The sequence below is a fragment of the Nicotiana tabacum genome, chromosome 19 (assembly GCF_000715075.1).
Source record: "Nicotiana tabacum cultivar K326 chromosome 19, ASM71507v2, whole genome shotgun sequence".
Taxonomy (NCBI): domain Eukaryota; kingdom Viridiplantae; phylum Streptophyta; class Magnoliopsida; order Solanales; family Solanaceae; genus Nicotiana; species Nicotiana tabacum.
In genome coordinates this window covers 1910033-1932603 of record NC_134098.1, presented here as the reverse complement: position 1 = coordinate 1932603, position 22571 = coordinate 1910033, and the positions used below count along the sequence as shown (strand labels likewise).

The 22571-nt window shown below is 36.5% G+C and overlaps 1 protein-coding gene and 1 long non-coding RNA gene across 2 annotated transcripts; one reads left to right on the top strand and one right to left on the bottom strand.

Moving 5' to 3' along the window:
• Window positions 1–336: 336 nt before the first annotated feature.
• On the bottom strand, window positions 337–8623 carry LOC107831063 (UDP-D-apiose/UDP-D-xylose synthase 2-like). Its single transcript, XM_016658789.2, has 9 exons — window positions 8145–8623; window positions 7263–7355; window positions 6964–7071; window positions 1733–1847; window positions 1519–1652; window positions 1325–1426; window positions 1151–1243; window positions 884–1019; window positions 337–795 (listed from the first exon to the last, which is right to left on the bottom strand). Exons 1-9 carry the CDS (start codon window positions 8412–8414, stop codon window positions 683–685), a joined length of 1164 nt encoding a protein of 387 aa, XP_016514275.2. The 5' UTR covers window positions 8415–8623; the 3' UTR covers window positions 337–682.
• Window positions 8624–11737: 3114 nt separating this feature from the next.
• LOC107787077 (uncharacterized) lies at window positions 11738–14916 on the top strand. The gene is made up of 7 exons (XR_001648302.2): window positions 11738–11980; window positions 12365–12407; window positions 12706–12784; window positions 12890–12951; window positions 13359–13434; window positions 13583–13689; window positions 14601–14916. It is a non-coding gene; the product is annotated as an uncharacterized LOC107787077 (long non-coding RNA).
• Window positions 14917–22571: the final 7655 nt, after the last annotated feature.

The window sequence follows — 22571 nt, the reverse complement described above, 5'->3', positions numbered from 1 at the left end:
CTTGTCACACGGGACTCCAAATGCTAACCTCCACTTCATCCATCCTACCCCAATACGGTGTGTGACATCCTCATCGATCTCCTCTCCCCCCTGGATAACCGAACCAAGGTACTTGAAGCTGTCTCTACTCGGGATGACCTGCGAATCAAGCCTCACATCCACGCCCACTTCCCCTGACTCAGCACTGAACTTACACTCCATGTATTCCGTCTTCGTCCTGCTCAGCTTGAAACCCTTAGACTCAAGAGCTTGTCTCCAAACCTCCAGCCTCTCGTTAACACCGGCTCGCGACTCATCAATCAGAACTATGTCATACACATCGAAGAAACAAGACCATTTAATCAAACGAATAATAAATTATAGTAATAAATTAGGAAAATCTCAGTGGAATAATACAAGATGCTTCCAGAAGGAAGAATGATAAAATGGAGGACAACAATATCTAGAGCAGACTACATGCCTCCCTTGTCTAATGTCCCATAACTGTTGTACATAAGGCGCTAGTGACAATGCTTAAGGCTGTGAGCTATTATAGACGACGTAGATATTGTTTTTCCAAAAACAACGTAGATGACAAAAAGATACAGTGTATGAAGTCAAACCGAGTAGATGAAGATTCGCAAAGAGAATATGAAAGCCTGTCAACATGAAGCACACACTAACCACTGCTCTGATTTAAAATTCAATTTACAGTTGTCTTTGACATCGCCTGCTTGACAGCCTCAGCATAAGTCCTATGTTGGTATGTCAGTGTGGATTCAAGCAAGTCCCATAGGGATGTCTTCGGGTTCCAACCTGGTCATACAGTGACAATCGAACAGTCAGATTATTTTTGGCTTTCAGGAGTTGTCATTTCTCGATAAATAAAGAAGTAGATTATTACCAAGCTGTCTGTTAATTATGGTCATGTCTGGAATTCGCTTGTCACTGTCATCGTACCCCTCGCCGTAAAATTCTTTAGAACTTACATCAATGGTGGGTGTCTCAAGAGGAGATTCTCCACTCACCTTTGAGTACACCTGTTGTGATGCATGAAAAATAGCTGAGAGAAATTGACAAGGTGCAGAAAATACGCTCGAGAAATATAAAGCTGAAGCAATAGACACCACGAGAAGATACAGGGAAAATGACAAAGAGATCACTTAATTACCTGAGTCATCATTTCAGCTAGCTGCCTAACTGTAACTTCATTATTAGGATTGCCGACATTAAAGATCTGCCCATTAGCCCGTGCAGGATTTTCCTGAGAAAAATCACATGAATCACAATTGAACATAGTGCATTTCAAAAACAAGAACAAGGGGCTGAAGATGTCAAAACTCACAATCATCAGGAGAACAGCTTCAATAGCATCCTTAATATATATGAAGGTTCTTTGCGAGTGTCCACCGTCCACTAGCTTTAGTGGTTCATGTCTTAAAAGATTCTGCAAAAGAAATAATGAGATGATGAAATTAAAACACATACTAGCATCAGATGACCTTAAACTCCAAAAAAACAAAAAACAAAAAAACGTACATTACTAAAGCAAGCCAACACTCTTGGAACACCTTCGCTAGGACCATCAATCCCAGGTATGAAATCCATCCTAGGACCAATCCAGTTGAAGGGCCTAACAATGGTGAATTCTAAGCCATTCTCAGCACCCTCAGCTGCAAAACGTAATAAGTGAGAAACATATGATAAGAGATTCAACTTTAGAACAGTCAGACAAAGGTATAGCATAACATACCATAGATCAACCTCTCAATCAATTGCTTTGCACATGCATAGGACCACCTTTGCTTCTCAATAGATCCAAAAATACAAGGAGAAGCATCTTCCTTAAGGACATAGTAAGCAGGATCCTAGAGATAATTAGGGAAGGATCAGAACATCTCCACGAAAGAATGTTATAGATTAACTAAATATCATCTACGATTAGAGAAGGAACACGTGTGAGATTTTTGACAAGGAAAAAAGAAATTGATAACAAAAATGTAATTGTGCGTTTGGAGGCAAATTTGTGAATGAAAGAGTCAAAGTGGATTAAGCTTCTAGAAAAGCAAATATTGGCTAAAAAAAAAGAGGAATAAGAATCACTTTTCAGAAGTAAAAAGCACATTTAGAGCTGCAACAAATTCGGACTATGATGCCATTTTCATTTGCTGTTTAAGGCTTTAGATTTGTAGGGCACCCAACAGAAAACCTGTAAAGTATTTCGGAGCTATTAAAATCTCTCCCCTATTTTGCAATCAAAGCCTAGATTTGAATTCCTTAAAATAATAAAACCAAACACTTTTAAAAAAAAAAAAGAAGAAGTTAGAGACTATGAGAAGGCACGGGAGAAAATATGTTATTGATATCAGATAATAAATACAATACAAGAGGTCCATATTTATAGCTATACACTACAAAGAGATATTACTCCTCTTTCAATGTGGCACAAGACTACACTATACATATCTGTAAACTAACACTCCCCTCAAGCCGGTGCATACACATCATATGTACCGAGCTTGTTACACATAATATCTGCTAGTTGATCATTCGACTTTACAAACTTTGTAACAATATCTCCTAAAAGTATTTTTTCTCTGACAAAGTGACAGTCGATCTCAATGTGTTTAGTCCTCTCATGAAACACCGGATTTGACGCAATATGAATAGCAGCTTGGTTATCACACACTAGTCCCATCTTGCTGATTTCTCCGAACTTTATAACTCCTTGAGCAACTGCTTGACCCAAACTAACTCACACGTCGCCATAGCCATGGCCCGATATTCGGCTTCGGCGCTAGATCGAACAACTACATTCTTTTCTTGCTCTTCCACGAGACCATGTTACCTCCTACTAGAACACAATATCCAGACGTAGAACGTCTATCAAAAGGTGATCCTGCCCAATCAGCATCTGTGTACCCAACAATCTGCTCGTGGCCTCGATCCTCGAATAGTAATCCTTTGCCTGGAGCTGACTTTATATACCGAAGAATGCGAACAACTGCATCCCAGTGACTATCACAGGGAGAATATCCATAAACTGACTTACAACACTCACCGGAAAAGAAATGCCAGGTCTAGTCACTGTGAGGTAATTCAATTTGCCAACCAACCTCCTATATCTCGTAGGGTCTCTAAGAGGCTCCCCCTGTCCAGACAGAAGCTTAGCATTCGAATCCATAGGAGAGTCAATAGGTTTGCAACCCATCATTCCAGTCTCCTTAAGAATGTCTAAGGCATACTTCCGCTGTGAAATAACAATACCTGAGCTAGACTGAGCGACCTCAATACCTAGAAAATACTTCAATCTGCCCATATCCTTAGTCTAGAAGTGCTGAAAGAAATGCTTCAGATTAGTAATATCATCCTGATCATTGCAAGTAATAACAATATCATCAACATAAACCACTAGATAGGAGCAGAATGCCGATAAAATACAGAGTGATCAGCCTCACTACGAGTCATGCCGAATTCCTGAATAATTGTGCTGAACTTACCAAACTAAGCTCGAGGGGACTGTTTCAAACCATATAGTGACCTGCGCAATCTGCACACACAACCATTAAACTCCCCCTGAGCAACAAAACCAGATGGTTGCTCCAAATAAACTTCTTCCTCAAGATCACCATGGAGAAAAGCATTCTTAATGTCTAACTGATAAAGAGGCCAATGACGTACAACAGCCATGGACAAAAAGAGACGAACAGATGCTATTATAGACTTAGGGATAGAAACAGTGGACAAAGAAGATATAAATGCATAATGAGGTGACAACAAGCGATGATAACTTCAACCGACATAGTGGGGATTAGGATTAAGTGTGGATCGTACACCTTTGTAGAGTGCAATTGGTTGACTAAGAGGAGACAAGTCCGCAGTAGGTGCAGAATCTGATGCGCAGTAAGTCAAGAATGGTGGAGCTGCATAAGGTTGAACTGGATTATGTGGAGGAACTGGAGCTATAGGTGGAGCTACAACTGGAGCTATAGGTGGTGGAGCTGGAGTGACTGAATCTCCAAAAGATGAAACTGGTAGTACCTCAGAAATATCTAAGTGATAGACCTGAACCTGTGAAGTATGATTGGGTTTCAAAGAAGGTAACATCAGCGGACATAAGGTACCGCTGGAGGTCAGGAGAGTAGCATCGATACCCCTTTTGTGTTCTCGAGAAACCTAGAAATACGCACTTAAGAGCACGAGGAGCTAACTTATCTGATCCTGGAACAAGGTTATGGACAAAACAAGTGCTTCCAAAGATACGAGGTGGAAGAGAGAACAAAGGCAAGCGGGAAAACATGATAGAGAATGGAACTTGGTTCTGGATAGCTAAAGATGGCATACGATTAATAAGATAGCAAGATGTAAGAACTGCACCCCCCAAAAACGAAACGGAGCATAAGAATGTACGAGTAGGATACGAGCAGTTTCAATAAGATGTCTATTCTTTCTTTCAGCTACCCCATTTTGTTGAGATGTGTATGGACAAGATGTTTGATGAATAATCCCATGAGATTTCATAAACTGCTAAAATGGGGAAGACAAATACTCTCGGGCATTATCACTACGAAATGTGAATAGAAACCCCACATTGATTTTGAATTTCAGCGTGAAAGGTATGGAAAATAGAAAACAGCTCAGATCATTTTTTTATCAAAAATATCCAAGTGCACCTGGAATAATCATCAATGAAACTGACAAAGTAGCGGAATCCCAAGGTGGAACTGACCCGACTAGGACCCCAAACATCTGAATGGACTAAAGTAAAAGGTGACTCTGCTCGATTATCAAGACGCCGAGGGAAATGGGAGCGAGTATGCTTACCGAGCTGACATGACTCACACTCTAGAGCTGACAAGTGAGATAAACAAGATACCATTCTCTGAAGTTTTGACAAACTAGGATGTCCCAACCGTTTATGTAATAAATTTGGTGAATCAGTAACAGGACAAGTTGTAGAAGGAAGACAAGATGTGAGTCCATGTGATTTAGCAAGGATAAGTAATAAAGTCTATTTGATTCACGCCCGGTACCAATGATCCGCCCCGTACTGCGTTCTTGTATAAAAACATGGTCATCAAGAAATAAAACAGCGCATTTAAGTGATTTCGCTAAGCGACTAACAGCTATGAGATTAAAAGGACTATTGGGAACATAAAGGACTGAATCAATAGTGAAAAGAGATTTGTTACCAAAAATATGATCTGATGCACCTGAATCAATGACCCAAGACTCAGAGGATGAAGATTGGGAGAAACAAGTCACGCTATTACCTGTTTAAACAACAGAAGCTATCTCAAAAGATGTCTGCTTACATGTTTTGTACTGAAGGAACTCAATATAATCTGCTAAAGAAACCATCCGACTATTCAAAGTATCGGTTCCCATGTCGCTACAATTTGCAGTAGTAGGGTTAACTTGAAATAGTGGAAATAAGTAACTCCGGTGAGAAAACTGAAGAAATAGCTTGAAAAACACTGTTTACAGTAGGAAAACAGAACATTGTTCCGCGCCGAAACACTGTTCATGCCGGAATCTACTGTAGCTGACGGAAAAACTCAAAGTGGTCGGAATGAAACAAAACCAGTGAGGGTAGGATCGAAATTGCCAGGCGATCCTACAGTTCAACTGGAACTTTTTCAAAATCTGGCCGAAACAGTGCTCACGCGCCGGTCAGATCTCACCGGAACAATTTTTCTTTTCTGGGCGCGTGAGGGCGCGTGGACGTGTGTTTTCCGGTGGGGTTGACTGGGGTTTGGTCGCCGGAGCCTGAGGAGTCTTGTGGTGGTGGTGGTTTTTGCACAACACCAACAGAAAGTGATTTGCTTACAGACAGCCTTCTAAGTCGCCGGAAAATTGCACGGCGAAGAGGTCTTTCTTCCCGGAAGTCGCTGGAATGATGCACAGTGATGGGTTTCTCACTAATGCTCTGATACCATGTGAGAAGGCACGGGAGAAAATATGTTATTGATATTAGATAATAAATGCAATACAAAAAGTCCCTATTTATAGCTATACACTACAAGGAGATATTACTCTTTTTCCAATGTGGGACAAGACTACACTATACATATTTGTAAACTAACAGAGACAATATTACAGAGTAAAATGAAGAAGAATTTCCCTGTAGATTGATCTGATGATGTTAACTTGCAGCTGATACGTGTGAGATCTAGAAACTGTCTAGTTTTAGAGAACCCTAATTTTTAAGTAATGTAATAAAACAGGGCTAAATTGCACAGGATAGACATAGAGAATACATGCAGTTGAGCCCAACTCAGTTGGGATTAAGGCGTATTTATTGTTCAGGGTTTGGGTAGAAATATAAGAGGAAAACGGTCGGCTGGATCTTGGGTTTTATTTGGGTATGGCATTTTTAGTTTATGGGTTAGGTCTTTTGATTAGAGGGTGCACGTATCAATTCTGTCAAAGGAGAGGTAAATTTAAACCTGTGGCAGACGGCAGCGACAAGTATGGCCAAAAAGTATAATGGGGGATAGGATTATACAATAAAGTAGAGAGGTATATCAGACCCTTTTCCGTTTATCAAATATCATTTTCATTAAAAAAACAGTTTAGTATGCATCACTAGTACCATATTACCCCTTTGTTTTTGAGAAAACAGGAAGTATATCACAATTAAAGGATAGTTCAAGAATTTACATGATATGAAACATGAGGCACATAGAAAATACAGATCAAGATTTTGGAGAAGTTTGACATTTAGAGTCCGTTTGGATGGGCTTATATTAAGTGACTTTTAAGCCAAAATAGTTTTTAAGCCATAAGTTAGGAATTCTAACTTTTGGCTTTTGGCTTGTTTTTGTCATTTTAGCTTAAAAACAAATGCTTAAAAGCACTTTTTTACTCTATCCAAACACTACAAAATGGCTTAAAAGTTATTTTGGCTTAAAAGCACTTAAAATAAGTCAATCCAAACGGGCTCTTAACAAGAGTAATAACATGAAGAAAGTGAACTCTTACCTGTCGCAATGGGCTGTCTTCGGGCAAAAAGGCACCTATGGTTTTCCCATAAACTTCACAAGTGGAAAAGTGAATGAGACGCTTTCCATTTTCTGAGCAGTATTTAACCTGAATCAGCAATTAACATCAACTTCACACCTCAACTACCAACAGAAAACGTGAAACCTTTCTGACAAGTGACAACCCACCAGATCCAAAATTGTGCTTTATCAGTTACAAATAGAAACCCTCTTTAAACTACACTCATTTTTTTTATAATAACTATGTGAATTGTGAAGTTACAAATTTGATATGCATACCACTGGTAAAGCGTCAATGAAGTTGCTGTAGATTGTGTCAAGTGGACGGGTATTATAATCAGCTGGCGTGCAGATCGCAGCAAGGTTTACAACCTATATCACAAGAAATCAAAACGTTAGCAATAGCCAAAAGACTTGCTTGGATCAACATATAAAATTCTAGGGAAACAAATCTGAAAATATGTAGAAGTTTATGATAATCCATAATTACAATGAAAATTAAACTATATCGTCAAAATTCTCCCTAGAATCAAGACAAAGAATCGATTTTTAAATCAAAATAGATTTTAAATTCACATACAGATCCCAAGAAATGCTTACTCTTATTTTTAAAAAAATTCAAGCTCTTCATGAAATGTGCTACTGACTTAACGAAAAATAATAAGAACAAATCTTAGAAATAGCAACTAAAAGAAAAAAGAAAAATGAACTTCCAATAATTGAAGAATGTTGCAATACACACAGCAAATCCTCATCCTAATGTCCAAACATAGGAAAAATTCAACAAGAAGCAGTAATCGCATTGCGGCTTTCCTATCAGATCAATTGAGACTCAGTTCGTTATGCTTCGATTTTTAAAATTTTCCAAAATAAGTAGCAAGGAAAATACACCCAAAAAGAACTTAAAGCAACCAGCAGAACTTAAATACATAAAATTCCAACATAGAAAACACATTATATATGACAACAACTATTGTAAATGGCAGAACGGCGTTGCTCACATCACATTTAAGTAAATTGAGAAGTTTTAAATTAAATTGATTCTATATATAAAAATGTATCATTCTTCTTAAGACAGACTTAAAAAGGGGAGAATATCACATAAATGTAAATATCTTTTTAATCGGTATATATATATATACACAAAAGCAGTGAAATTACCAGATCTGCCATTTTGATGAGACCTTCAAGACGAGAATCATTCTTAATATTAATTCTATGGAACTGAATACGACCGGTCCAAGGGAGATCACCCGGTTCAAGTAGATGCTTGATTTTATCACTGTAAACATCGACGGCGAGCACCGTGTGCGGCGTTTCATTCATCAGCTTCTCACATAAGTGGGACCCAATGAAACCACCGGCGCCGATCATGCATATTTTCATCGGCTTTATAACATTGCCGTCTAGATCTACTCTCCCTCCTGCCATTTTTCCCTGCAAAAATTCCACTTTCTCTCTCTAAAAATTCGAGTTTCTTTCTCTGTAGGAAGGGGGAAAATGGAGGGAGGAGAGAGTTGGTTCTGAGTTTGTGTTTATATCTGGTGTATGTATATTCTTAATTCTTAATCTTTACACGCTAGAGCAAGATTATTGGTTTCATGTTGTCAAGTGACAAAGTGCAGTTGGATAAATGTGTAATCGGCTGGATTTTTATCTAATTCGGGTTTTTTAGTTATTGAGTTTTAAATTTTTTGGAAACAGAAATATAGTGGTCATTTGGACATAAGAATTGTAAAATGACAAAAAAAAAAGTGAAAAAAAAATTAAAAGTTATGTTTGGACATGAATATAATTTTGAGTTGTTTTTGAATTTTTGTGAGTGATATAGTAAAAATTTGGAAAAATAGTTTTTGGAGTTATTTAATATTTTCAAAAAATTCAAAATTCAATTTTCAAGTGAAATTAGAAATTTTATGATCAAACACTGATTTTGAAAAAAAAATTAAAAAAAATAAAAAAATCTTATGTCCAAAGGGACTCAAAATCGTGATTAACGAAACAAAATTACTTTCTAAAAGCTTGACATCCCTTTTCTGGTTTTTACCTATCTCAGGGGAGGAGCTATCGCATTAGTTACGTATTTGGATGCACCCAGTAATTTTTGTTTAAACTATATATTTGTATTAAAAATTTATTAAATATATATAATTATTTAATGGTAAACCTAATAACTAAACTAGTTATGGGATGAGGAGGCTCTTATAAGAAAAAAAGCATGGTTCTTTCGGTTTTGCATCCGAGGTAAGCAGGTTCCGCTTTTATATCTTGGCTCCGCTTTGACCTATCTGATTGTCCGGAACTCATTAGTCTGACTGGTCAACTACAAATCCTGAACAGATAAAATGTGTTTTACCAAAAGATTCTCTATTTTATGAATTTGAATACTTGAATGATAAAAACTTGGTTGCCAACTCCATCGTGAAAGAATATTAATAGTTATATGATCCTTGGAGGCGGATGTATAATTTAAAGCCCAACCTTAAGATTCTTGACTTTGAAGGTACATCGATTAATTGTAATATATTAATTATGTTGTGGTATATCGACTAATTCATTTGACATTTTATGAATTTCTCAATAAAATTTACTCACTGAATTTGGAACAAATAAACTCGCTAGTGGTGTAATACTTGGAATTCGAACGTGAGATTTTCAGATTGTTACATTTATGCTAAAGAGACCTTAAAAATATCGTGTACTCAAATTGTTATATAATATCAAATAATAAACAGGACTCAATCCCGAACTATTCTAGATAGGGTGTATAAATCATCTTATCAATTTTACTCACAATATTAATAATAATATAGTCAAAACGGTAAATGATAATTAACAAAAGTATCACAAAACGAGCTCATCTTTCCATTATTGAAACATAAAAATTTGTCCATTTAGAGTTAACACTATTGAATGAAACAAGAAGTTGGATCCAATATAAAACATTGCACATGGCGTGAATAGGATAGATGCAAATTCTCTATGGATTCTAATAATTGTGATTTTTTGGATAATAGATCGAACAACCTTGAGCAAGAAACACCGACAAAGCCATGAGCTGCTCCATTTTTTCTTATTCATGGGGTGGCCCCCTCTACTAATAAACACTCCGACTAAGCTTCCAGAAAGACAAATCCAACATTTAAATTTTAGGTTTATGAATCTAGGATATTTACCTCAAATGTTAGTACTTGAGTTTGAAATTTAATACTTAGTCTTATTTTATGAATTTCTTAATATACACGATATTTGAGTCAAAATTATTGAGTTCAATCGAACTCGTACATACTAATTTGTCACGACTCAAAATACAAACCGTCATGATGACACCTAATCAGAGGCGGACCTACATGTTGCAATGAGGGGTCACTGGATCCCGTAAGTTTCGGCAATTTTTTTGTATATGTATATGTATATACCTTGAAAATAGTTAATTTAAAGCACTTGGCACCCTGAACACTAAAAGTTTTTAGGGGGCACTTGTTGAGCAGAATATTGTACCCCCATCATGTTAAAATCCTGGGGGTCCACCTCTGCATCTAACTCAACCCGCTAGGTAAGCCAGATAACAATAAAATATATTGTAGTAATAATGCTAAGAATCAAGAAGGAATTAACTAAATTTTATACAACTCCCCAAGGACTGGTATTACAAGTCATGAGCCACTAAGACTTAGATTTTTATAAATAAAAAAATGAATTGAAATAATTACAACATCTATTTGGATTATACATGAATAGAACTGGAATCTAAAGCTACCAAGGATAAGTGATAACCATAGCTTGAACGCACGTACATCTTCAATGCCAGCCCTTACCATACACAACATCATAAACACCAAGCTCTCCACGCAAGGTGCAGAAGTGTAGTATGAGTACAGCCGACCGCATGTACTCAACAAGTATCCTAACTAACCTCAATGATATAAAAGAAGCAAGAATTATATATGATACTTACTAACACATGTGCAGTTCATAATTTCAACAAGTATAGAAAAATTAAGTGATCAAATTAGGAAATCTTAGGTAAAACCATTTTTGATGCTCACAATTCTTAGATTTAAAGTGTTTTGCTCATTCAACAATCCAGCATATAAGGAAAATATGCAAGTAAATCAGGTAAACAGTCAAGGAAATTATAAGTAAAGATGAAATACAATAACCAAATGTCAGTTAGTTGGGGGTACACAACCCGATCCAATAACAGTAACTAGCTCTCCTAGAACTCACATCAACCAGAAACCCATCAGTTTCTCACAATCCGCGTGTACACCATCAAGAGAAATATATGAAAGGGTGACCTTAGGGGATGAATCTCTATCCGCACGCTGCACGGTCAACTCACATGCTATAATATCAATATCTGGATCTGCATAGATAACTCACGTATTGCACGGACAACTCACGTGCTAATAACGTCAATCCGTCTGGCATGGTCACAGGCACAATGTCATAATCTGCCTGACATGGTCAGAGGCATAACAACACAATCCGCTTGGCATGTCCACATGCATCCAGTCCAATCATATCACACAGGAGCAATTAAACAAGAATACACGTATGTGATGAATGAATGGCAAATCCAATGCTCCTGGACTGATATAAATGATATATTATAGTGTAGGCATGTGCACAGTGTGCTATATAATCCACTACAACAAAAATGGCTTTTAGTGGCAAATATTTGGTGGCAATAAGATAATTGCCGCTAATTCACTTAATAAAGTCAAATATTTGGGGGCAATTGACCATTTGCCGTTAATAAAAATATTTTTGTGGCAATGGAGAAGAACAGACTAAGGATCATTTTTTATGTCTTCTCTCCATTTTTTTCCCTCGATTGAGAAGAATGTTTTATTTCTCTTCAGAATCAATTTACTCAATTAGTCCTTTTTGCTAAACAAAATTTTGCCCATATAACACTTTGAGCGATCGTGATACCGTCTCCGATCAATCTCTGACAAACCCGCTATGCCTTTCTCCGGTGAAAATGACTGGTAAATTCTTCCATTTTCTATCCTCCCTCTTGTTATCGAGCATTTGTTAGGGTTTCTATTCTCATAGTTCCAAAATCAGTAATAATCTAGTGCCTTATTTCTGAAAGAAAAACAGGGGAATGAAATTGAGAGTAGCGATGTTCCAAGGTGTTTTGATTGATTTGAGAGAACAGAGAAAAAAAATAATGTTGTTTGTTACGTTCTGAGAGCAAAATCGGTGTATGTCGTGGTAGTCAAGCATTTTTGCGGCTAACTTGTTTGTGAAAATGCCTCTCAGACTACTTGTTTTACATTAGTTGTGGAATTTTTAGTGTATCGAGCACTGTTGCTATTAGTATGAAATGAGTAGTTATATTCTCACAGTAATTTTGGTATTTCTTACAGGTTGTGTTGTTATCTCGGGTGTTAAGGAAGTGCAATATGACTGGTAATTGATAGATTTGTTCTTGTTATGTTATAGCTTTTATGTAAATCATGGGATTAGTAGTGCTGTAAGCACGACAGTCAGCACCTGATAAGGAATAGTCTGATGTGCTTATGCTCGACAATAATACCTCGGTTATGTTTTATTTCGGCTCATTAGAACATCGTGAAAATGCCTTCAATTTATGTTGAATTTCATTTTCTTAATGCAATGATTATATCAAGTCTGAAGCAATCTAAAATTATTACTGTTATAAGTAGTTCGTTTAAGCTTCAATCTTTTTGTATGATTGTTTGCACAGTTGTATTAGCAGGTTACAAAAAAATATTTGATATCTTCTCGAGTTGGAATGCTAGTTCAGCATTGATGAGAATTTAGGTGTAAGTATCAAACTGATTACTTGGTGAAATATGATCATTGCTTTCAGATGGACTCATGGGTTTTACAGTTTGTTTGGAATAACCTTCATAACTTTATTTCTGCAGCAAAGGAAGAGGAGGATACGCTATATGAAGTACAACTAATTTCCAACCCAACACTATAGATTGTGAGTAATTTTGCAACTGTGGGTATAGCCTATTGCTATAGAAGGTTCATTCTGCCATATCAATATCTAAATACTTTTTCAATATTGCATTTTACATTATTGAATCTATAGGAATATAGAATAATAGAAATGAAAGCCCCACATGGTGCCACATTGTATGAGACCTGCTTTTGTTTACCACCGCAGATATGTAAATTTTTGAAGACGTGGTTCCCTGTTATTTCTTATAGGAGAGTTGTGGTGTTTATGCATAGGTGCCACATCCTCCACTTTTTGTTGTAAGATGGGTCCTTCTATAGATCTTAAAATCCTCAAAAGGACAACATTTGGACTTTGTTGTAATTTTCTCTTTGTTGTAAATGTTTTCTTGGGAATGATTAAGCAATCTTTGAAATTTCAATGATCAGGCTGGCATCTATTTTGGAGGCTGCTGTTTCTATTAAAGTTAGTAAGATACCTGAGAATGTTGGAAAGCTTATAACGGTATGTTCAATTACATATTTGCTGATAATGTAGATTTCTGTGCTGCATTTTATTTTCGTTTCTAACTTACCAAACTTTAGTATTCAATTTTCAATTCTTGCACTTCAGTGAAGATTGTGGTTTTTAAAATATAATTTGACTCTTCTAGGTGCTACTCTAAGAAGTCTTTTGATGGAGTGATGGACCAAGGATTGATCTTCTAGACAAAGCGTTAAGGATGGTAGACCGTTGGATGAGGAGTCTTCAAATACAGTTGTATGATTTCTTATACAATTTTATAGTGGCTCACTCTTCACTAAGTACGCTTCTCTGTAGTGCTTTTCATGTCTAATGCATCATAACCTGTAGAGGCTTCAAATGATGGAGTGATCCTCATAATTTTATGTCTCTTCTTCCAGCTGTTTCTTTATCATTTCTTGTAGCTGGAATCCTGAAAACACCTGAAAGGCATATCCTTAATTTTTTCTTAGTAGTGACTTCTAACTCTCCTCACTATCATCAATTCCTTGTAACTTGGGACCCAACTCTTCTTCTGTATTACCTTAAAGATATGAGTTCTAACAGGACAAATTCCCTTCCATCAATAAGTGATAGATCAATATTAGATTTTTATAGAGCGAAGTACAATAAACATGTCTTTAAACAAGGAGTTTTAAGCTAATCTTTGTATTTGACCTTAAAGAATATATAGTCAAAGCTGGTGATTTTGGTTTTAGCTTGAAGTCATGAAATTTACGAATGGTACAAACTACAAAGGCCTCTATATCAAAAGTTATTTTCTGTAGAATAGTTTGCTTTTAAGGCTTAGATTGTATTAATAAAGTATTTCCATGTTCTACTAGAATCTCTCTGTTTTTCACGAAGATGTGGTCTTATGATTTGAGAAGCATAATATCAAACATGGCTCTGTTATCTTACTTTTAATTGTCTCTGTTGGTTTAATACCTTGACATCTTGCTTAAAAGGAGTAGCTATTTTACTATGATGCTAACTTAACAAACTGTTCCAAGACATTATATATATTACAAGTTGATTCATAGTACGATTGATTCTCAAATGGTACAAAAATTAGTACTTTAATTCCTGCTATATTGTTGGATTTGCTCTCATGTGTGTCATAATATATATTTTATCTGCAAGTTCTTACTGTGTGATGTTGAATACAGGAATTTATACAAGAATATTCGACTCAAGATCATGCTAAATATAGATGCCGAGAATATCACATCGTCAATGAGGGAGAAGAAGATCAAGAATATCACATTGTTAATAAGGGATGTGGTCTACAACCTAAAGTTTAGTTGTCTTGTACATTAGGATGCTTACATCTTTTACAAGTCGCTATATGAGTTGATGTGTTGAGTTTGATAGTTCTTGTTTTAAGTGAATGACATTATGAGTGATAATTCTTCTAGTATGAGCCTTGTAACTGATTGTTCTTGTGTTTGATGTTATAAAATAGTACTCGGTTAAATATGTGAATTGAAGTGAATTTATGGTCAATTTTTGCTGCCATAATAATTGTCACTAAAATATATACCCTTTATTATCAATTATTGCATTTTTGCCGGCAATAACAAAAGCCACATAATATGTAGGATAGTACAGTTCTTAGATAGCTTTAGTGGCTATAGTAATTGCCGCTAAATAAATGCCAATAAAAGTAATTATTTTTAGAATAAAATGGATCTTTACCGGTATTTGGCATACATGCCGCTAGAGGCTTTAGCGACTTTGGATCCAATGGCATTTAATCAATTGCCGGTAAATATTTTTGCAGCAATAACGATTGCCGCCAAAAGGAAAATTTATTGCCACTAAAAGTCTCTTTTGGTGTAGTGCTATCATAGCTCAAATCGGCAATTTCATCACATAATAGCATTTATCAAGTTCATTCAGGGATTAAACCTCTATATAGCCTCAAACACGGCTCAAATAGTTCATACAATGTTACAAATATGAGAAACATCATAGCTTAAAGCTTAACAATCAATTATAGGCTTATCATAGCCAAACGTAACCCGAGCATGGATAAATACCCCCGATGTCAGCACATGGATTCAAACCCCATACATGCGCACACCCATAGCACATAGCTATCACAAATAATTCAGACAACTAGTGCCTCAACCAAGTTTAGATAGGATTCTTAACTCAAACAAGCCAAATCCAATACCGAGCAAGCCAACCAATACTCTAGAACTGCTCAGCCGGTCATAGCTCTTCTTGAACTGCTTCTTTATGTTATTCCAAAGATAGAAGATGCATACATAGTGGAAAACCTGGATACACAATTGAAGCCTCCCTCAATATGCTTGGATGACAATCGGATACGATGCACATGCTTTCCCTTTCCCCAAAAGCTTGTCTAAACATTTCAAAAAATCATTCTGAGGAAGCATCATTTTCATAATCAACCACAACATATGCTAGTGGAAAACTTTTATTGGGTTAAGCAAATAAGAAAGCATCCACATGTTATTTTTGTACTACACAAATAATAACTATTTATAACATATATAATTATTATACGAGACTGCGACAGATTCATACAAGTAAAACTCTTTATATAACTCATATGCCGCATCTTGTGCACTTGCTGTTAACATTGTCCCCCAAGTGAATTCTTGATAGCAATTGAAGATAAAGTGTAAGGATGACTCATATAAACTTCCCTTTCTACGTGTTTGCAAGGGATAACTAAGAATATTGTTGAATCAACTTACTTTGCCAAAAGCAGATCCTTATGACATTCTTTCTTATAAAGAATGAAATAAATTATAAAGGTCCTTTTTTTATAGCGGTGTGGGCCCCACTTATAAGGCTTACTTTAGCCGCTTTAAAATCTCTTAAATGTCACCTTTCACATAAATTTAAGAATCATTAAATTGGCTTTAACTTGCTGTCATGTCTTCATAAACCCACGTGAAGGTTGTCCCCTTAGAATTATCCAAAATCTTCACCTAAATAATTATCCACAAAATCCAATTTACAAATTAATCTCCCACTTAAAAATTTATAATTATCCAATTATCCACATAATTAAGAATTATTTCAAATTACATAAAATACTACTCACTTTTAATACACTTTATACACCTTACTATCATGGCCATGTGGTACCTTGTATGGTACTAGTCCATAAATACCGGGTATTTTAGCTCGGGCCGTATTTTATCCCAAAATGTCAAACTTCGACGAAATTCATTTTCTTCGATTTTCTTACCCTCCCACCTTCACGAATTTACTCGTCACTTATTTGAAATAGCATAATGCTTATAATCTCAAAATAATCTCATTCCCGAACTTACAACGATTAACTTACGACAAAACTTTAACGTACGAAAATGCAGGATGTAATATCTCATTTTCGAGATTTCATCAATTTACTCATGGCGTACTTTTATGTACGAAAATATGTGGTGTAACATCATTCCCCCCTTTGGAACATTCCTCCTCGAATGTTGACTGATGCACTTATCATTCTCATAACCCATAGCTCTTGCGAATACTTTAATACTCTTCTTTCCATTTAGGCAATTGTTCTTTGAATAAATCCGAAGGCTAGGGCATTCCACCTTTAGGCCTATTTCTCACACCACGGTCTGTGGTCGGATTTCTTCCAATCTCGTAACTCTTGCTACCTTCTGTCATACAACCTGTACGACTTTTTCCTTGTATGTGCGCCTATGCGACTCTTTCTCTCTTTTTTCCTCCAGTTTTTCGCCAATCTCTAGGCCTCACTTTGTAAGCATATACAGAGCTTGATAAGATGTCTCTCTAGGCATCTATAGGTATACTGAAGTTCTTTGCTCGATAATTTGTTGAACTTACGAATATTGCTATATCTTATTTTATATACCCGGTTATCCATTCGTATGACTTTACTGCATCTAGGTAGGTCATACTATACCATAACTCTTACTTCGATTTATCGTACTGAGGTCTGCTATCGAACTCCAGGTTACTTTCGTTGCTTATCCCATATGTATAAATCTAAGTCCTTTAATGTTTCCTCATTACTGTTCATCTTAAGAATGACGGCCTAATCTCATCTCATACTTTGTGACTTTTGTCCATCCATTGTTGATTCACCTCAATACTGATCTACAATATACCACTGATGACTTGAAACTTCTTACGTAATACCTTGCCACTAGGGCTTATGTTGCATCGAGGAATATTTGAAGTGATTTTCCTGATCCACTTAGCGGCGATACTGTACTTCAATAACCTTATTTTGTAGCATCCCAATGTGATTCACTTATGCGGGTATTTTAATCCCGTGCAATTCATGAAATTCTCTTCAAATCATTACTCAATCGAAGGCCAAAACTCCATCCTTTATCTATCACAATTACACCCTCATTGTACTATCAAGGCGGCATTCCATCTCTTCTAAATGCCATTAGTCTTAGACTTCTTTGAGTTCATTTAGGATATACTGAGTTTTGTATAACTTAGAGAAACCATTAGCTCTTCTTATTTTCATGGGCTTAATCCTGAGGACTTATCCATTCTCGTCACCTTCTCACTCGCCCTTTCTTATCCTTACTCCTGTCTTCCTAAAACCTTGTCGCTTTACCATACTTTAGCTTGCGACCTACACATATCTATTTATATTATTCGCCACCTTCCTTCAACTTGCTTGCACCATAGATTTTCTTATGTTATTCTGGAACATCAAGCGAGACATCATATCGTCTCCAACTCTTCTTTGCTCTCTTGACTAGATCTCTCAGTACCTAGAAACCATAGGCTGTAAGATATGCCACTGAGAATGCCGCTCTCATTCCTGGATACTGAATCCTTGCGCTTCTAGCCTTTTATCCGAAGTATGAACTGTTCACAACCTTCTGCATTTGAGTATCTCGTACGTTGTTTACCTTTGCCTTAAAATCTCGCATCATATCTTCTATCTCTTTCATGACCTCCTTTCCACATAGGTACAATTCACATCCACAACTTGAAGCTTTTATTATAACACTTGCACCTTTGGTGCATGCACAATCCGGTGGGAGATTCATACTGACTTCTTATGAGACTGGTACTCTTCTGACTGGATTTATCATAGAGTCGTTATAGAATATGGCTATTATACTATCTCTCTCGTACCTCTGATATCTAAGAGTAATCCTGCAATATTCTCAATCACGAGGTCAATAATTATTGTTTTGGTCCAATAATCAGATTCCTGATTTACTTCGTTGATATAACTCTTTAATTTCCTCCTCTTTCTGATCAGCCTTTATGCTTAAGCTATCTTCTGATCTGCGGCTCATGGTATTACTTTAGCCTTTCATGGACTCTATGGAATATCCAGGATACAATCTTTTAACAATTCAATCCCTTGTCTACGACCTGGACTCAGTTCTTTCTTTTAACTTATACTGGAGTCTTCTATGACTGTATGATTAGAAACATATATGTTGCATGGATAATACTCCGAAATCTTAAGTGCGTTCATAATGTAACTAACTTTGGATTATTGATCGAATAATTCCTTCCGTTCCTTCTCAGATTTCTTTAAATGTAAGCAATTACTTTTTCTGGTCATTTTACCGCTCATTGCATGAATACTTGGCTTATCTTAGTGCCTACACATATTGGAATTCCGTAAAACCAGTAAGATCTTGAATATCACCTTTTGATTTTTTTTCTTCCCGTTCATAGCCACGATAGGGGCCACTTTCTTTTGGAGTACATACAATTTTGTAGTGAGACTGTTGTTACACGATGATTTCCTCTTTAGGTCACTGTGCTTAGGTTGAAGCCTTCTTCCTTATTTCCTCAGCTAGTCTTTCATTGTAGTACTTAGGGAGGATCCTCTGACTCTTGTAAATCCGTGAGCTTATTATATCGTATACTCAACGGAATTTTTTGATGTCTTTCCTCACCTATAATTATCCGTAGTTACTTACCTCTATGCCCTTGTGTTTGTAGGGTTGCTTCTGAACTTGATATTTGACTGTCTTCCCGGTGGGAGTCTCTTTTTATTCCATAATACTTATACGGTATCTTTAACTACCCCAACTCCTATCAGAATATTTCTCAAGGTCATGATGTCATATCTGTGAGACTGAATTCACCATGTTGGGGTTTACCCTGTTTATCATGCACGATCTATTGATTTGTTTGTATCCTCTTATCTATCCATAACTAGGCTCTTCGTGATCAACTACTAATCACTCGTTGGTCTACTCTCTTATCAATATTCCGTGTAATCTTTATCGGGTTATTTCCTTTGTCTTAACTTACCTCTCGCACTGGCTCCTTATTTATCAATAACATCTCGGGCAGGAACCCTTACTTCCTTTCCTTGACATTGTGTTTGCATAATGTTCCGGAATCATAGCATATCTGTAGGATTTGAATGAGTGCAATCTCATCCCTTTCTCATTTTTATCGCATTCTTACTTTACCATTCCATAGTTACTAGAACACTAAATTCTGACTTAATGCCACATCAAACTATATTCCCCCCCCTTAGGGGAGAACTAAGATTTAGTGCTACGATGTTCTACGTATAGATGTTTTACCTTCTCATCTTTGGCATCTTTTCACATCATCGATGATTGTCGCACCCCTCTTTCTCGGGAAATCGGGTTTCGACACGTGCCAACTCTTTTAAAGGAAGGTGTTAAAAGAGAGAGTCGCCACCTAATGGGTTTGAGGTGCGTTAGGGCACCTATTTGCAAATAACTCTAGTTTAAACAGTTTGCGTCACCAAAGATCAGGTAAGGGCTCAAAGTACCTTGAAGAGAAGGTGTTAGGCACTCTTCGAGGTCCACAACTGTGGGTCCCGGCCGAACTTGAATTATATGAATTAGTCAAATAGTCATAGAGAAAAGGAAGAAGTTTGAAAAAACATCATTATTAGAAAGTCCTTGAGTAAACACAGATAATTGGTTTAAAGACAAGATGGGGGGTCCTAAGTTTTTTAGCCTAAAGGATCGCCCCGTGCAACATAAATAATACTTCGTAACTCCCTCGAGGTGGGGTGTTACTCGTATTATTCAGCGGGCACAGACTATTATCTCCTGCTACCCGATTACTATCTTTAAGTTTTTACCTAAAGCGTACTAGTTGATTCTAAACCGTGCCCTATGCGCGCACTACCCGTCCCTTGCCTATGGCCCATGAGGCGTTTGGACCTCTATTTTGGATGGTTTTTAGACTTAGCTTAGGCTGCTCAAAAATGCTAAAACTAGGCGACATACAAAACAAGTTGGACTTCATGTAAAAGCAATTAAGGGCTAAAGTTAGCCTCCACACTTAGACAACAAATGCACATGAACAAATTTTAACATTAAATGTTAGACAATTTCAGGATTGAGGCAAATTAAAGCCATTAGGCCCTATAGACATGGTTTCTATGTGACCTTGGGATTCAAACGTACATGTAGTTTCAGATACAAGGTGTCGTTTTAGATACAGCTTCTAAGCAACTACACAATTGCCCGCTGATTACAGATTATAAGCGATTAAACCTATAGACATGCTATCTAGGTGATTTACACAGTAGTTAGCAGTGATAACCATGGAAGATATTCAAAACTACTCAGTTTGATCCTATAAGCATGCTTTCTTATAGAAACAGTGTTGAAAGTTCAATAGTAACACTTAAAAGCGAGTAGGATTACCCCATAGGCAGGATTTCTACAATTAGCGATTAAAACTGGCTTTAGCTCCTATAGGCATGTCTCCTAAGTGAGCAATTATAACAACAACACATTAACCAATTAAAACCCTATATGCATGATTTCTAAAATGCAAATTTGCAGAACATAATATAACATAACCCTAGGGTCAGAGTATCTAATGAATATGCCGTAATGCAAATTGAAACATTGGTCACTTTATTTCCTATAAATATGATATCTAACAAACATGTAGAAGCAGAATATGTTAAATGAATTAAACACTCAAGTCCTATAGGCAGGTTATCTAACACACATAGTAGCGGAACATGTTCGAAAAAAATTAAATACCTATAGGCAGGATTTCTACCTGTTCATGCAAATATTAGAATAAACCCCTTTTCCCAATTTTACGAACACCCAATTGTTATTATAACATTATTACAAGACCAATGAGTGAAATAAAATACATAATTACAGAATAACTATAGTGGGCCTAAGGAAGGCCCAATGTATACCTAGCCTAGCTAGGCCTTCAATACAGTTTCACAACAGCCCAGAAACAATCTCAATTTACACAAAATAGCCCACATCTAGTAGCCATCAAAAGTCCCAGAAGTATGGCCATTTACACAAACCAACTGGTTTATCCAGTAGTTGAGAAGAGGGGGCAAAGTTGAGTAATTAAGAAAAGTGGCAAAGAACCTGGACACTAGTGTGTCACAGTTCCCAAGGGCTTCAAGATCCCAGGGCAGTACTCACACTAGGAAGGTTGATAGAGGAGACTTATGGGGAAGGGCTTTGGCTTTCAGCCAGCTCCAGAATTAGAAACAAATGATAAAGATAATAAGTTTGGAAAAGCATTTGCAAACACTATAGGATAATCACATAATGAACTCCAAAAGCAAATTAACACACTGGACAGGGTGACATGTGCTAAGGAACAAGGAGCCTGGGATTGCAAGTTAACAAGCAATGGTATTAGACTATTAAAACCAAGTAATGCAACTAATTTAGGACTTAAGGGATCATATTATACCAAACACAAGAGTTAAGAATTATAATATAAATAGGATCAGGTAACATAGAGAGTATCATTCAAGGAGGATTAGTTTAAAGGATAACAGATTGTTAGAGGTGCAGAATTGGACATGGCAAGAACACATAGAGTGGCAACGATAGTCATAGGATCATACTACACTTAGAGTAAGGTCTTAAACAAGTTAAGGCATGATAATAACATCAATTAATCACTAGAAGTTCAGAATTAGGCAGAAAACATGGATTAAACCATATAATCAAGGCAGAACATTCGAATTATCAACAACACCAAACTAAACATGCTTCATTCTCTCTAAATTAACTAAGTTAGGTGAAAAGACATTATTAGGCTAGCAATTATAGGCAGAATCACATATAAAGAGAGTCAAGAAAATACATTAAGTTGTGCAGTTTCACAGAACATGCTAACATAAGAGAATAAATATTGCGAGGATT